The sequence below is a fragment of the Cheilinus undulatus genome, linkage group 2 (genome assembly GCF_018320785.1).
Source record: "Cheilinus undulatus linkage group 2, ASM1832078v1, whole genome shotgun sequence".
NCBI lineage: Eukaryota > Metazoa > Chordata > Actinopteri > Labriformes > Labridae > Cheilinus > Cheilinus undulatus.
This window is the reverse complement of record NC_054866.1, coordinates 2012665-2028098: the sequence shown is the minus strand read 5'-3', so window position 1 is coordinate 2028098 and position 15434 is coordinate 2012665. Positions and strand designations below refer to the sequence as shown.

The 15434-nt window shown below is 42.2% G+C and overlaps 1 protein-coding gene across 1 annotated transcript in view; it reads right to left on the bottom strand.

Moving 5' to 3' along the window:
• The window catches only part of LOC121524220 (TCDD-inducible poly(ADP-ribose) polymerase), a 40820-nt gene extending 31757 nt beyond the window's left edge, over positions 1 to 9063 (bottom strand). Inside the window, exons 1-2 of the mRNA XM_041809496.1 lie at positions 8529 to 9063; positions 6492 to 7542 (exon numbers count right to left, since the gene is read on the bottom strand). Coding sequence (XP_041665430.1) covers positions 6492 to 7516 — 1025 coding nt within the window. The 5' untranslated portion in view covers positions 7517 to 7542; positions 8529 to 9063. The remainder of the gene's footprint in view (positions 1 to 6491; positions 7543 to 8528) is intronic.
• Between the last annotated feature and the right edge of the window lie 6371 nt (positions 9064 to 15434).

Below are 15434 nucleotides of genomic sequence, written 5' to 3'. Positions count from 1 at the left end.
CTCACGTACAAACGGCCCAATAGGCTGTACAGGATATAATCAGATACAGACTCACTAGAAACACATCCACTCCCTTTCCTCTAAACACTCAAGGAGCAGAGGGTATAATAGGCCTGTTACCATACCGACAGTAGGGCTTGTTAAGTCATCAGCTGCTCTTTAGATGGTTAATGATGTTATCATTTGGCTGTGGTTGCTACGGTTATACCTTCACCCTGTGAGTGTGGTGGAGGAGTTTTGCACATGAAAAGACCGCCTGGACTGCATCTCCACACACAGATATCAAAAGGCTTTCTCACAAACACACAGAGGGACAAAGCTTCCAGTGAATGACCGAAACAAGTGCTGTAAAATCAGAACAGTGTGACAGACGCTAGTGTTCGTCTATCCTCACCTGATCACCTGCTCAGCCTTTACAGACCTACAGAGAATACTGAATGTACCCGGCATCAACATGCCACCGACACAAACACCCACCAGGGAAAGGACAACCACCTGTTTCAGGTTAAGCCCAGGGCGTGAAAGAACACTTCTGTAGAAAAACATTGAATACACTAAAAACCAGGAACTCATTGTTTGCTAGCAGCAGAACTGCAGTTATTCATGTAAGAAGTCATGACTTTCCGGAATTAAAATACATGGCGCCATGTTACATATTTCCTGTTTCCTGTTTATTTCTCTAAACTGTGAAGTTTTTTTTAAGGTTAAGAAAGGAAAAATACTCAAATGTGTATCCTTCAAAGTTAAGAAATTTGGGTAACTCAGAGAAAGTAGGTTTGTGATGTGCGTTTCAATAAAAAAAAAAGTCACTGGAAATTACTGGAAGGAAAGTTTCCAGATGGTAGAGTGGGCTGTGTGTCGGTGTTTGGGTCAATCCCTTTTCTACTTTAGCCCTTATCTTAGCCCCTCCCCTTGGTTTTTCATTCACATCAGGTGAAAGGGTGCCCCAGTTCTCTTTTGAATCGAGGGCCAGAGGCTACAAAGCCCTTGAAACAAAGATTTTTCAGGACCACACTTGAAACCAAGGGGTATGATGAATTTCCCACCATGCACTGCATTTACTTGGGAAACGGCACAGCGGACTACAAAGGAGGCACATAAATGTAAATACTTTCAGCATTCATAAATGGTTGTAGAAAAAACAGTTGTGTTTTTCATATATTCAATCTTTAGCTACTAGGGATGGGAGTTTATTGTATTGTCGGTACGTACACGTGTAAATGAGGGCGATTAACTGGATAAATTAATGGAGAAGATCAACACGGAGATCCGTAGTATGAACAAAATAGTCAAAACTTGGTCACCTCTGATGACGCAGCTGTTTATCAGCAATGTGTGATGATGAGCAGCAATCGAGTGGCGTCTCTAGCACCAGGGAAGGTTTTCACCCCCACCACTCTGTTTCAAGGGGCAGGGGTCGACAAAGGGGAAGGGTTAAGGGATGGAAATGGGATTGGCCCTTAGACTAATGGAGACTGCCAGTAACACAGTGGTAATGTTAGCAGCTATTGTGAATTTTGTTTTAATCTTTTGAATTAGATTTGTCTAACTTTAAGTCACAATCAGTCATTTTTATCCTTTACAGTTTCAGTTGATTAAAGCTCCTTATATTTTTGTCTTTACTTTCAGTCAGGACATTTAAGCTTCTATCTACTTTATCTAAAAGCCATGTTGTAAAATAAAAAAATGTAAAAACTGATATTAAAGCACTATGCTGTGTTGAGCCCTCTTCTTCTATGTTTTTTCCAAGTAGCGCCACCTGCAGTTCGACCAGCTGCTACTAATACCATAATGGTACTGGACAGAAACACATCAAGTCCCATTGAATGGAAACCCCATGATAGAAGACCATGATAAAGACATGCTGGCTTTGCCGTTAACATTAGCATGGAACATTTACGGGCTCATAATGCCTGATATGGTTTAATCATGTGAAAATCAGTTTGAGTTCAGTTGTTGTTTCTTCAAACAAAGTCTGACAGAGTCAGGAGCTTCATATCAGGGGAAATGTCTCCATCTAAATTAAACCAGAATCCTGTGTTCTGATCAAACATCATCAAATACTAGTCTTTTTTTCAGTTTACAGTGTTTAACATGCATCATGAAGTAAATAACAGCGATCAGTACATAAAACAGTCATGAATTTATGTAAATACACATATCTATGAGATGTACCGGTTCAGTGTTGTGGCATCTCCAGTTTCTACTGGAGTTTCAGGCGAGTGAGCCAGATGGTCCTGTCTGGCTGTATGAGAGTGCAGCACACTCAAAAAGGCCTCTGAAGAATTTGGGTTGACACCACCAGGTGCATATCCTGTTTATGCAGCAATATGCACTTTGAATAGAGTTTCAGTTGAAAACATGAGTCAACAAGTCAAACACACGGACGCATACAAATCTTTGGGTACACACGCAAACCTGAGAGCGAGTGAATGTGTACCGTCCACACGGACATAAACAAAGACAAACAAGCACGGCCGCTCAAAGGGCATACAGAGACCTGCTGGTGTGATGGGGGGTGTGGACGGGGTTGATAGCTGGAGGGTATAAAGGTATGATGTCGTGTCACTGACTGTGTTTACACAGAATGCACTTTAACCCCATTCTGACTACTAAATCACAGACATAGTTTTCAAATTAAATCAGCATGAGCTCCGACTGAGCACAAACATTAAAACGGTACATTTCTGTAGGTGCAAACCTCTTCACACACTGGTAAGTGCTTGTTTGCTGATTTTGGAGCGAGTTCATGCTTCAACTGCCCAAACACAGCTGCTTTTAACCTATGACTAATGTTAGTTAAAACTGTGTGTTAATCAGTAAACAGAGAACTCAACAACAGCTCTTTCTCTGTCAGTAAATTAGACTTTATCTGCTAACTCTAAAGCACCAATCAACCACATTTAAGTGCTGGACTTTAAAGCCCTGTTTCAATGTAAAATTCACTCATGAATCCTCAATGATTTACCAACAAATACTTGATTGCATTGCTGCAAAATGAATCTGATTGCAATCACAACATCAGGCTGTGCAACTGCATAAAGGCATACAAGGCTGCAATTGTTTTTGCATTCAGTAGTACATAAAAGGTTTATTTAAAAAAAGCCTGCAGAAAGGCTTTTACATTTACAAGAGTGCCACTATTGCACTTTAGTGAAGTACTTTAATTTTCAAAAAAGCACAAAACTTAGTTGTTGGAAAATATTAGCTTATCTTGAAAGCAGTACTTCTACTTAATAATTGTATGTTTTTAAGTTTAGACTTCTAAATTCTCTACATCTCTACACCAAGCAAGTGGACTCACAATACTATTTATGGATTATATCGTAATTGCTAGGGCTGGGCAGTTACTCAAAAATTAGATTAGATTGCAATATGGCCTGCTGCTATTTTCAAATCACACAAGTTGTGATATTTCTTTAACCTGAAATTTGAGTCAAAATACCGGTTTAAAACTTTATCTGTTGCAGCAGACGCCTTGCATTACATATTATGCATTCAAAGACCCATTTTTTAGAATAGTCTACAAAAAATCCTACTTTCTTCATTTCTGTGATAAAATATGAGGATGAAATAAAAATCATCATTCCCTTCAATACAATAATTCATATCCAATTTGCAATACAAGTCAAAATCATCCCAATTGCATACTTTTTCAACCTTGTTCAGCTCTAGTTTTATCTAATACTGTGCTGGTTATAATATAGAATGGGTTTTTACTTGTGTTTGTTGTAAAATACATAAGACTGGAACTTAAGGAATAATCACATATTAAATTGCAATATTGGGGAAAAACATTACAATTAGATTATTTTCCAAAATCGTTCAACCCTAGTAAGTGCAATTGCAAATTGCAATATTATCCTGACTAATTGCAATTGCACATAATAATCAAATCATGCAGTACTATGCTGATTGATTACTAATGTGGTAACTTTGACTCAGTATCTTCATATTTGGGCTTCATTTGACTATTGATCAGTTAAGATAATGTGCTTTAAAAGCTTTTCTGTATCACAGTCGAAAAAAGTTAATCTAAAAAAATATGAAGCACATTTAATCATACGTAGAAAAAAATGTCTTGCACAACAGACACCAACCAGCCTGCTGGCAAAAGCCTTGCAGCAACGTCCTGAAGTCATATCGGGTATGGGTAAAGAAACGGCCCCATGTCTGTTTGGAAAAAGGTTAAAGAGTCAGAGCAGACTCTCTCATTGTGTGCGAGTGCTCGTGTGTGACAGAACGGTTTCACAGGAAGCGGTGCATTCTCCTTTATGTCACCCCACTGGGGCTTGCCAAGTGCTTGCATGTGTTCGTATCTATGTGGGTGTGTGAGAGAGTGAAAGAGAGGTTTATCTCTGTCTGCTAAAAGGCGTGCGTGTGAGCACTGCAAGCCACTGAGCTCCTCTGTACAGCCGGTTCGTGTGAGCCTCTGCGTGCCAAGCTGTGAGAGTGCGTGTGTGTACACAGTGGCGTGCGTGTCTATGACTGAGGGAGGGAGGGAAGCTGCCAAGTGCGTCTGTGTCAGTGACCGCATAAGGCAACCGAGGGTCATGGAAGTTCACAGCTTGCTGCCATGAGTGCTGTAAAAGTCTGGTGTGTACGCAGCTCCAGCCAATCGCAGGCTGAGTTTGGGAGCAGGGAATACAGGAAACAGATAACTAGTATTGGAGCTGGGAAATAGCGTGTCATGTCTACACAACAATAGCTGATTTAATTTGATTAACTATGAGACACACGAAGACCAAATTCTAGAGATAAATAGACTGGTATGCACAATCACACATGCACCAATAAGCTGCTTTTACTGGTTTAACATCTGTTAAAAGAGGAAAAAAAACTCCCACACAGGCGCTCTCTTTTGGCTACAGTCCATAAGACACAGAGAACAGCTGTAGAGTCAAACTTTCAGTTTGTCTCTGCTGGTGAAACCAAAGAGGAAGCTCTCACTACCAGGTTTCCAACACACTGAACCAGAAGTGCTTATCGTTCACGAGCAGCCTATCGGATCACACGCTATTGTTGCTATGTCACTAGTGTCAAATATTTGTTAATTCACACAGTAACAAAGCATCTTGCTGTTTACCAAACAGCAGATGGGGAAGAGTAATGTACTCAGGTAAAAGTGCAGCTACTTTGGTCCAAATTTACTTAGGTAGCAGTAAAAATACAGGCCTGTAAAGTAATTTATTTCATTTTACATTTACTTAAAGTACTGAGAAGTTACTAAGGAGTTTACAGGAAAATATGACCTTTTCTTATCAGCAATATCAACATGAGGTGGTTCAGGTAAAGTCACACCTTAATAATAAACTGAAACAGTTGTTTATGGATGTGAAGTGGACTCCTTAGACCATCGCGTGCAATCAAAGCCAAACTACTGGCTAGATTCAAGTCATTCACAGGAGGCTAGAATCTCCTCGTTTTGACTTTAATTTGCGGTTTTCTCACTTGGTAGTTGATGTATTCTTAACATAATTTCAGAGCATGCCGCTCCTTTCCACCTCTACCATACAGCTGCCTCCTTAGTACAAAAAACCCCTGACAGTATGGAGACTAATGTAGACGCTAGGAACGGGTGATCAGCATGATAGTGCGAACGGCAGATTTTAGCTTCTGTGCTGGCAGTTCTGAAAATTTCTGCCCATATTTACAACCGATATGTTTCACTGATGGGCACTTAATCAGCTTGAAATTTCAATTACAGTTGTATGCGACCGCAATTATGCAATATGTCATGCTACGCTTGTTCTGTTAAAAGGTGTCCATGGGAGTTGAGGGTGTTTTTGTTGAAGAAATGCATGGGGTGCACAATCAATGAGTGGTCACTGTGATCTCAAAATCATCAAAGGCAACCAGGACTTAAATTTCTTCAGTAATCGCACAGCTCTCATATATTGGTTATAAATATCGGCTGTAAATATTGGTCCTATAAAAAAGTAAGTTCGTGGCATTTTAGGCTGGACCAACAGACCTACGTCAGCTAAATTTTTCTTTTACTCCTGTTCATCCTCATTACTCTTCCTCTTAAAGTATGCTTTCTGGACTGAAATTAGGTAATTTGCTTTTTCTTACACTTTAAATTGTGTGCTTTAAAAGCTAAGGCTCTAGGTCTACATCTAAATATTGGTATTGTTAAATTTAATTTGTAAACATCTGCAAAAATGCACTACTGTGCATCCCTAGTGGACTATGCACTTTTTCCCCAACTCAATCACAGTGAACTTCTTTCTAAATCAGAATGTTAGTAATATTCTGACTAATGTTGTTGTCGGCAGTTATCTGATGTTCTTCCACAAGTGCATGAATTAGAGTTTCACTTCCTCTTTCCAGCTGATTGAATGGAAACAGAAGTGATTCCCTGCTGAAGGTGCACATCCTCTGAAATGCTACTCTACAGTAGCATCCTATGCATCTTTAGGCTATAAACTGAACAGAACGGGACAATGCAGCATGCAGGGGGCTTTAAAGCACCATTATGGAGTACTTACTGGTACTTGAGCCTGACTTGCTCATTGTCCGGGTTGCAGTACAGTCTCTCCAGCTGTTCCTGGGAGTCATCAGCTATGCTCTGCCATGTCTGGCTGCTGCTCCTGCGGATCTGCCAGTGGTAGGGCAGGACAGTGTGGTGGTGGGCACAGTCGTTGCCGTAAACACATTGTCCTTGGAGGAAATCCACACAAATGTCCACTGAGTCTGACTGGTGCGTGTGATACTGGAGCTGGGTGAGCAGCTCAAAAACCAGGTCCAGGGAGGCCTCTTCACTTTTATCCTGAAATAGCACTCGTTTGTCCGGCTGCAGCAGGAGGGGTTGGGGGTCCTGGAGACTGGAACAGTCTTTTACTGGAAGGTTTTTAACCGAAGAGGTTAACAGGTCATTGCTTTTTAAGCCCCCCTCCTGGTGCAGGGCCTGGGGTGAAGCAGTGGAAGGTAAATCCCTGGCTGGAGGAGGTATTGTCACTGTGCTCCCAGCTGCCCTGAGGCCAGGTTTCTGCTGAAAGCAGCGGCTGTCGGGGGTCGGATCAGAGATCTTGGCTCGCTCCCCTCGCCTCTCGGTCTCCTCAAGCTCCGCAGTAGTATCGGCTATTTCCACATCACCGTCCCGAGCCATCAAACCCGTTACTCCAGCTGCAGCTGTGGCGTCGTCGGGAGCTGCTGGGTCCTTGAGACACACCTGGCCTATACAGTTCTGTTTCACCACAGCCGCTGCGCAAAGGTTGCTGGGAGTCCGGCCCGGCTGGTTCCGGGGAACAAACACCCCGTCCCCGGAGACCAGCGTGTCCGTGCTGAGCAGGGTACTCAGGATGGGATCCTCCAGCGCCCGGTGGAGACATTTAGCATCCAGTTTCCTCTGCTTCTTTTTAAAATAGGGCTTCACCAGAGGGATTTTGTCTGGGAGCCCCACTATCTGCTGCTCCGTAAAGTCTTCCCCTTCGTCCATGTTTAAACTCACATCCAGGGAGATCCCAGTCGGCACGTCTGCAGTTTTCTGGAGAATGTGCAAAGTTTTATCCATGATCGCCCTCCTAAAACCAGAGAGTCCTGAGAGAGAGACAGAAAGAGAGAGGGGGTGGTCATCAAAGTTAACACCTATGATCCTATAATCCTAGTTTCCAGGTGAAGTCATCCTGATGATTAATGAACAGACCCGGAGAGGAGAACTGAAAACTCGTGTTTCCTTTCCTAGAAAGAAACTATGGACTCTGTATCCGCAGAAACGAAACCGGCTCAACTCCTCTGACGACCAGAGCAGACTGATCCCACTCTGACCCCCCAGACAGACTAGAACAGGGACAACAAAGCCTCAATGCTGATGAGCTAACACATTATGAGATAAGCCCGTACAGTAATATTACAGGAGTAGCCTGTTGTAGCAGCTCTGTGGAGGGAGAGTGGGTTCACGCTCCTCTGCAGCCAGGAACCGAGGCGGAAAAAATATTACCTAATCCTGCTGTAGGGAACTTGAGCTGAGAGTCAGCAGCTTCAGATTAATCAAAGGAATAATGAGGAGAAATGATCCGACATGATCTTTCCCCTCTATTGCGGAGTCTTTGAGCTCGCTAACGTCACGCCTGCAATTACAGCTTGCTCTCCAACAGGAGCGATAAAATCATCAGTGTAACAAAACCTCGCTCCTCCCGGGACTATATATTTTGATCACGAGAGTCCGATACGCGGCCCCTGCCGTCTACGTGCTGCTTACACATCTCTGCCCGAGCAAGTTTGCACGTAGGCTACAGCCGACACACACACACTAACACACTAACACACACTCACACAGCGGGCACTGCGGCGGAGCAGCGACAAAAGATAAACGGGGCACCCCGGAGCTTTATTTCAACGCACCGCTCCAGCAGCTTTCCTCGCGCTCGGTAACACTTCCCCAGCGGGCTCGAGCAGCACGAGACGTGACGACCTCACGAGCGTTTCAGAATAAATCCCGAGGCACTGCAGTAGCCCGGCAGAAAGGCTGGTTTGTGCTGAAACCACCAACAAGCTCGCTTTACTCCTCAGACAAAAGCCCCTACCTGCGCGATAAAGTCGGCCCCTCACCCCCCGTTCTCGGCTGTCTTTGGTGGGTAAAATCCAGTGCGTACATCAGCGAGTCCAGTCTGGAGAAAACAGTATCCGTGCCTGGACTAGACCGTAGTCCAGTCGGGGTTCTCGTGTCCTTCTTCTGCCCCCGCCGCTCTCATGCTCCGTCTCCCTCTGGAGCCTACTGCCGCTGAGAAAGGCGAAGACCGACAAAGAGTGGAGCCCAGACCAGAGACCGGAGCACAGCTGTGGTGGGAGACGCTCTGCCTGCCTCACGGATCCACACAGGCAGGCTCCGCCCCGTAACCTGGTCAGGGGCGGGGCTTAGCTTCAAAGACAGTGGGAGGAACGGAGAGCGAGAGACGTCTGGTGGAAGGACTGCACGGCCGTGTGGGGCCCTCAGGGGCCGTTTGGAAATGAAAAGGAAAAACCTGACGCAGAGGGCTTGAGACAAAATGTGTCATCACTCCGTCAAAATGTCCAGACAGATCTCCCACAGCATTTCTCAGTGAAAAGTGTTCAAATTCCGCCGTCATTACCGTCATCTCTGACTGAAATATAAACATGATTTTATCAAATGAAACAAAAATGAAAATGAGACTTTAATAAAAATAAAACGAACTTAAACTGTAGGTGTTTACAAAACTATCACCTCATATTCATATGATATACTCCATATAAAATCTTGTTAATATTATTATGATGAGGATTATTATATTATACAATTTTTGTTTTGTCCTTTTTTTAAATTAATGTATTTATCTTAAGCAAATTTAGAAAACATCATTTGTTATGTTGCAGCCTGATGGTAAAGTCAAATAAGCTCATTTTTATCCTTACTAATCCACACTCGGTACCTCATAATGACAAAGACAAAACAGAATTAGAGACTTTTTTTTAACTTAAAAAACAAAAATCTGAAATGTCACATTGACATAAGCCCACTTGGCCTTCACACTGAATTTTTTGCAAACTCCATGTGGTCTTTCATGCATTTAGCACTAAAGAGAGACTTTTCTAGCCACTCTGGCATTCAGCCCAGGTCAGTGTAGGGCTGCAGTGATCCATCTCCTCACAGGATCTCTGGAGCTCAGTTGGTGACCATCAGGCTCCTGGTCACCTCGCTTACGAAGGCCCATCTCCTCATATAACTTAGTTTTACCAGGCCACCAGCTCTAGGTAGAGTCCTGGTTGTGCTGCACTTCTTCCATTAGAGAATTCTGGAGGCCACTGTGCTCTTGGGAACTTTCAGTGCAGCAGAAATGTTTTTGTAGCCTTCCTCAGATCTGAGCCTGTCAGCAGTCTGAGCTCTGCATGCGAGGAACCTGGGCGACATTTAGTGTTTTTACAAACCGTCTGAATACTTACATCAATCTGATATTTCAGTTTCTGTATTTTTAATACATTTAAAAGAATTTAGAATTCTGACTTCACTTTATCATTATGGGGTACTGAGTTAGATTAAGGAAAATAAAAAAATGCATTTTTTACAGTACATCAGGCTGCAACATAAAATTGAAAAAAGGGAAGAGGGTCTGAATAATCTCTAACAGCCCTATAACACACTATATTTTTTTTGTTTTTTGCAATCCATCCATTCACCTGGGGTAGAGAATTAATCCATCCTCACCTTTCCTGGTGACCCATGCATCTCCCCCTTTGCTATAATAAATACATGGAATAAAATCAATAATAACTGAAGACGAAATCTCCATCCATGTGAACAGACTCCCCACTAGATGGGTCTGGGGATTGTTTAAGATTTTAGTCTCATCTGATGGTTCACTATGAAGGGCCTAGGGGTGACTGATGTGGGGTCACTTTCACCTCAAATAAAAACAAGGATGGGGAGAAGACAAGCAACAAAATGTTAGCCATTAAAATGTACTTTAAAGCCTAAGAATGAAAAAAGAAATTCACTTCAGTCATTAGAACCCACACTAAAGTTTGAGGAATGAGGAGAACAAAGATAAAGGCTTCAGCTGACATAGATCTGTTGGTCCTCCACAAATGTAGCCGTACATATGGCAGATATTTACAGGCCAATATCAACAGCCAATATTTTTATATTTTTAAATATCAGCAGAAATTTCCATGTCTGCAATATACAGATATAATGCTAACAGTGTCATGCATCCCTGATTAAAATCTCCTTAAGCAGAAATTACTGGCCACTAATTCATTCAAAGTTCAAAATCTTCAAACTGGGGAGTTACTGAAGAGTTTTACAGTGAAATATGATCTTTCCTGGCAAGAGAGAATAGATCTCAGGTCTCAGGTTATTCAGGTAAAGCATCACCTTTATGATAGTGAAATGAAACAGCTGTTTGGGGATGTGATGTGGACTCAGTTTCTCTCTCTCTGTGCTGCTACATGTAGAGAAAAACCAAACAACTGTCCAGTTTCATGCTGTTGACAGAAAGGAACACTAGACCCTCCTTGTTTTAGCTCTCAGTTTTTGTTTTTTTACTCAGTATTTAATGCTTTTAAAAATGTAGGTAAATGCAATGCTTCCACCAAAATAAACGTAAGTAAAGGTAAAATAACTGATTCCAAAATGCACACAAAAAGACTACTCAATGAGAGTAATCTGAGTAAATGTAGTTAGCTGCTTTCAATCCCTGGATATATGTTTAAAATTACTCTTCATGATTCAAACGTGCATTTTCTGTAAATTCTCTTTATTAAGTTTTAAGAAACATAACATAGCAAAGTTAACACACAAACACACATTAATGCTTCCAGCCTGGATGGATAGAGTGTGGTGTTATTGTTAAAAGTAACCTTAATTATAGAGCTCAGACACTCGTGTCCATTACTCTTAATCCAAAAAATGCTCCAAATGTTCATTATATTAAGATCCAGATTATAGTGAAGTCCCAAAAGTTCCAGTGGCTTCTTCAGTTTCTGCAGAAAAAGATGAGTCCTTCCATCAACAGTGTCCGCATTTTTCCAATCCACAGCGTTTGTGCCGAACCGAGAACTGTTCGGACCAATCAGCAGCGTTTGAAGAGAATGAGGCGGTAACTAGGGGCGGGGTTTAGTTGTTTACCCAAAGTCATTTATGATGACTGCCTCCAGTGTGGTGATTAGCTTGGATATAGCTCTAGCATAGTGTCAAATTTACCAGAACTGGACCACATTTCTGCATGAAATAAAGAATAAAAGCAACACTTCAGCTTTTCCTAATGGGAAAGATGTTTTTGACCTGACCTGCTTCAGCCAGAGAATGTAAAGAGAACAGGACAAAGTCTGTGTGACGTCAGCCGTTTGATTACAATAGGCAGACTCAAACAGCTTTTGACGCCAGACACAGGTTCTATATTTAAATCACTGTCTCAACTGAACTTTGGATCAACCTTACCGTCCATCCACTAAGCTCAACTTCCTGTCAGCTAGCTAGCTAGCTGGCATGCCTGTCAAGCCATCTGTCTATCAAATGAGACGCACCAATCCATGTGCAGTGAGGTTTTTCCTCAATATAACTGTGGTACAAAAAATTCACCCCCGTACAGTAGAGCACATGAAGACATTAGCTAATGAGACATGTTTGGTTTTTTGAACCAGGCTGTAAACCAGTTTATCTCTAGTGTAAAAACTGGCTTCATTTTTCAGGACCGGAGGATGCTGCTTTGCTTCAGCGTGAGTTTGCCATCATTTGTGTGGGGTTTGCTGGTGTATCAGTAGCGGTTAGCTCTGATGTAGCTGAGGGAAAGCTGCAGTTTAATCGGAACTGGTCCACCTTTCTTTTTAAAACCAGACCTAAGGGCAACATCATTTTTGTCTAGTCCCTCTGACTGGCCCGTTATGAATGTGAAAGACAAAACATTTGTCCAATCACCTAATTTTTTTAAAAGTCCTGCCCTTCCCAAACACTTTCCATGGGAGCTTTCCCTGATGAACGTGAACTATATCCATGCAACAGATAAATAACAGTCAAACTGGCGCATCTTTTATATTCAAAAAGTGCATTTTGATTGTAAATGAGGGGCCAAGAATAGATGAAACAGCACCAAAGTAGATTCTTACAGAGGTGTGCAGTCAGGGGCAGCAAGGCTAGCACTGTTAGTCCTGTTAAAAATTAAAATTAAATTTATTTTCTATGATTAAAAAGTTATTCTGAAACATATGTGGAATCAGCTAATGGTTTAGTATGCAACTATCAAAAACTAATGGTTTTATTGAACATAAATTTCCTCCATTCTAAACGCATCACGGCTCCTTTCGTCTGCCAGGGCCAGAGGCAGTTGAATTGCTAGCCCTGAGCTGAAGCGCGGTGTTACTATAGTGGTGTCAACGTTGAGTGACAGTGTCATCAGCCAATCAAATTTTGATGTGTTATTGACAGACCGCCCTAAGGGCCAATGGAGTTTTTTTGTGCTGGCCTGGGTGTTACCATTCAAATGAGCAGAGGTGGTTGGCCCATGGGCAGGTGCAATGTGATGACGCATTGTTAGCCTGATGGGAATGGCACTGGACTTGACAGCAAGCCTTGATTCAGTTCACCTGCTTCAGTTGGCTTTTCAAGGCACTTGTTTGCCAAAAAAGGGAGATTAAGTGAACTTACCCTAAGTTTAGCTTAGCTAGAGGAAGACCAAAGCTAGCAAATGTTTTGTGTGCCCATTAACAGCGGTGAAATATAAAAGCTATGAGTGGTTGACAGCAAGCCCGGAGCAGAATAAGCTGTTTAGCTGGACCTGACATCTCTCCAGTACAAGCCCAGGCACACAGAACAGCAGTGAACCTTCACCAGGCCAGCTATTGAACATCAAGTCTCGGACCATCACATTCTGAATGTCATTCACTTAAAACCAGCCGCCATAGTCAGAGCGATTCATCAGGAAGGACCACAGGATGGATTTCATCCACTAGTGATGGTGTGGGCTAGTTTTTCACCTGGATAAGATTGGCATTGCTTAAATATGCTGTTGGTGTTGCGTCTAGCTCAAAAGTTAAACTGTCTTGTACACTCTTACAAGCACACGCACTCATTCTCTGACTGTCAAAAACAATAAGAGGTGATTCATTTGGTTCCCATGGGAAACATTGTGGTCATGTGTTTGGCATTCATATTTAAAAAAGCTTATTATGGTGTTTTGAGTAAAGTAAACTTAAAACAGTGTTTGGATCATTTTTGAGTCTGTAGAGAATTTATTAAATTTCTGAGGTGATTCAAAAGTTCCTTCTGGTGTTGCTCTGATTCCAATACCAGTATCATAAAGACATCCGATACTGCTTAAAATGCAGGTATCTCAGCAAGTACACCAGTTTATGCACCAATCTTATACCATTGGGTTTAGCTTTATATTTTGCTTTGTTTAGCAATGCTGACTGTTAGCGCTATAAACTGGAAAGCAATGCATGCATAAGCTACCGTTTTTAGAGCAGCAATAAGAAGCAAAGGAGCCACTGCAGCAGCAAAGAATGATAGCTGGTTGACAGTTTTTCTCTAAATGTGATTGTTAACCCGTTAAGCCCCAAAGTCTCAAAACTGCGACAAGCAACATTGCTGAATTAAACAGGCTCTAGCTGCAAATATGGTGCCTAATGTTGTCCCCACTTTACACCAGGAGATGGTGGACATGAGTAACTTCAATCCCAGCAGCATTTGTGGGTGTGTTTCTATTCAAAGTTTTGGAGTTTATAGAGTTTGAAAGATGCATCCCCAGTTGAGGAGATGAGGAAGCGGCAGTGGCTGTAGTCAGAGTGTAACGGAGAGAAAGAGAGCGAACTGTAGCAAGAATTCTCACAATGCTGGGAGGAATAGAGGAATATTCACCCTCTGACATGACATTCAGTTGTCCAGTGAAACCATGGGTGAGACTGATGGTGCGTCTGTGAGCAGCAACAGGGAGTCCGTGCACCATGATAGTCTACAAGCAGCACATACTGAAGCCGACGCTTTTCCTCACCGTGGCTGGAGAGGGAGTAATCGGTGAATGCCAAGGAGGGGATGTGGTGGGGGTATAAGGAGTCAAAACACCGCGAATAGTGACAGAGGTAGGGAATGAAAAACACTACGGAGATAGGGGCAGACATGTTAGAAGCTGTGGCAGAAAATGCAATGCCAATGGCGGTGGAGGCCACCTGGTGATGTCAGAATATGCAAATTAGATGAGTGAATTTACTCCCATCACAAACTTTGGGTCATACTGAAGATTTTTCTCATTTACAGTATGCCTTTATCTCTAACCACTTTCAAGCTACAGCCTTTTGAAATCTTGATATCAAAATTGAATATTTTCTTGAAAAAACTCTGGCGCCCAAAGAGTTAAAATGCCTTCCAGACCGGCACTGTCGTATACAACAAGAAGTGGCACATTTTATCAAAAGTTAAATAACTTTTAAACCATAAATCGTTGCCTCTTTCTTGTTTTTTCCTTTCATTGTGCTTTCCCATTGACACTACTGACGCCTGTGAATCCCTTGCGGCAGCATTTTCAGCGAGTCTGGAGTTTGTGTGACTTTTGGGGACTTTAGTGATTAAATTCAAACCAGTAAATCCAATATTAAACGTCTTTAATCCATTTTAATCCAGTTACCATCATTTATTACTGCTAGCTCAAATGCTAACTTGAATGCTATTCGCCATATTGTCTTTTCTTTTGTGAGGGTCTGTCAGCCAATAGCAGGCTGTTCTGTAATCACATGATACTGACGGAATAGAGCATAATGGAGAGAGAGATAGAGAGCCTGTGATGCAGCCCCCTGTATTATTGTTATTTTAATATTTAGCAGTAAAACTCAATAATCAGCAGAAAAAAACTCTTTAGGGTCACAGAGATGCTGAACATTATGATTTTATTTGTTGAGCCATGTTCTGAGTCAAACATTGGTCTAACACAGTCAGTCCAGAAAGTTCACACTGGTATCGGATCAGTACTCGGTATCAGCAGATA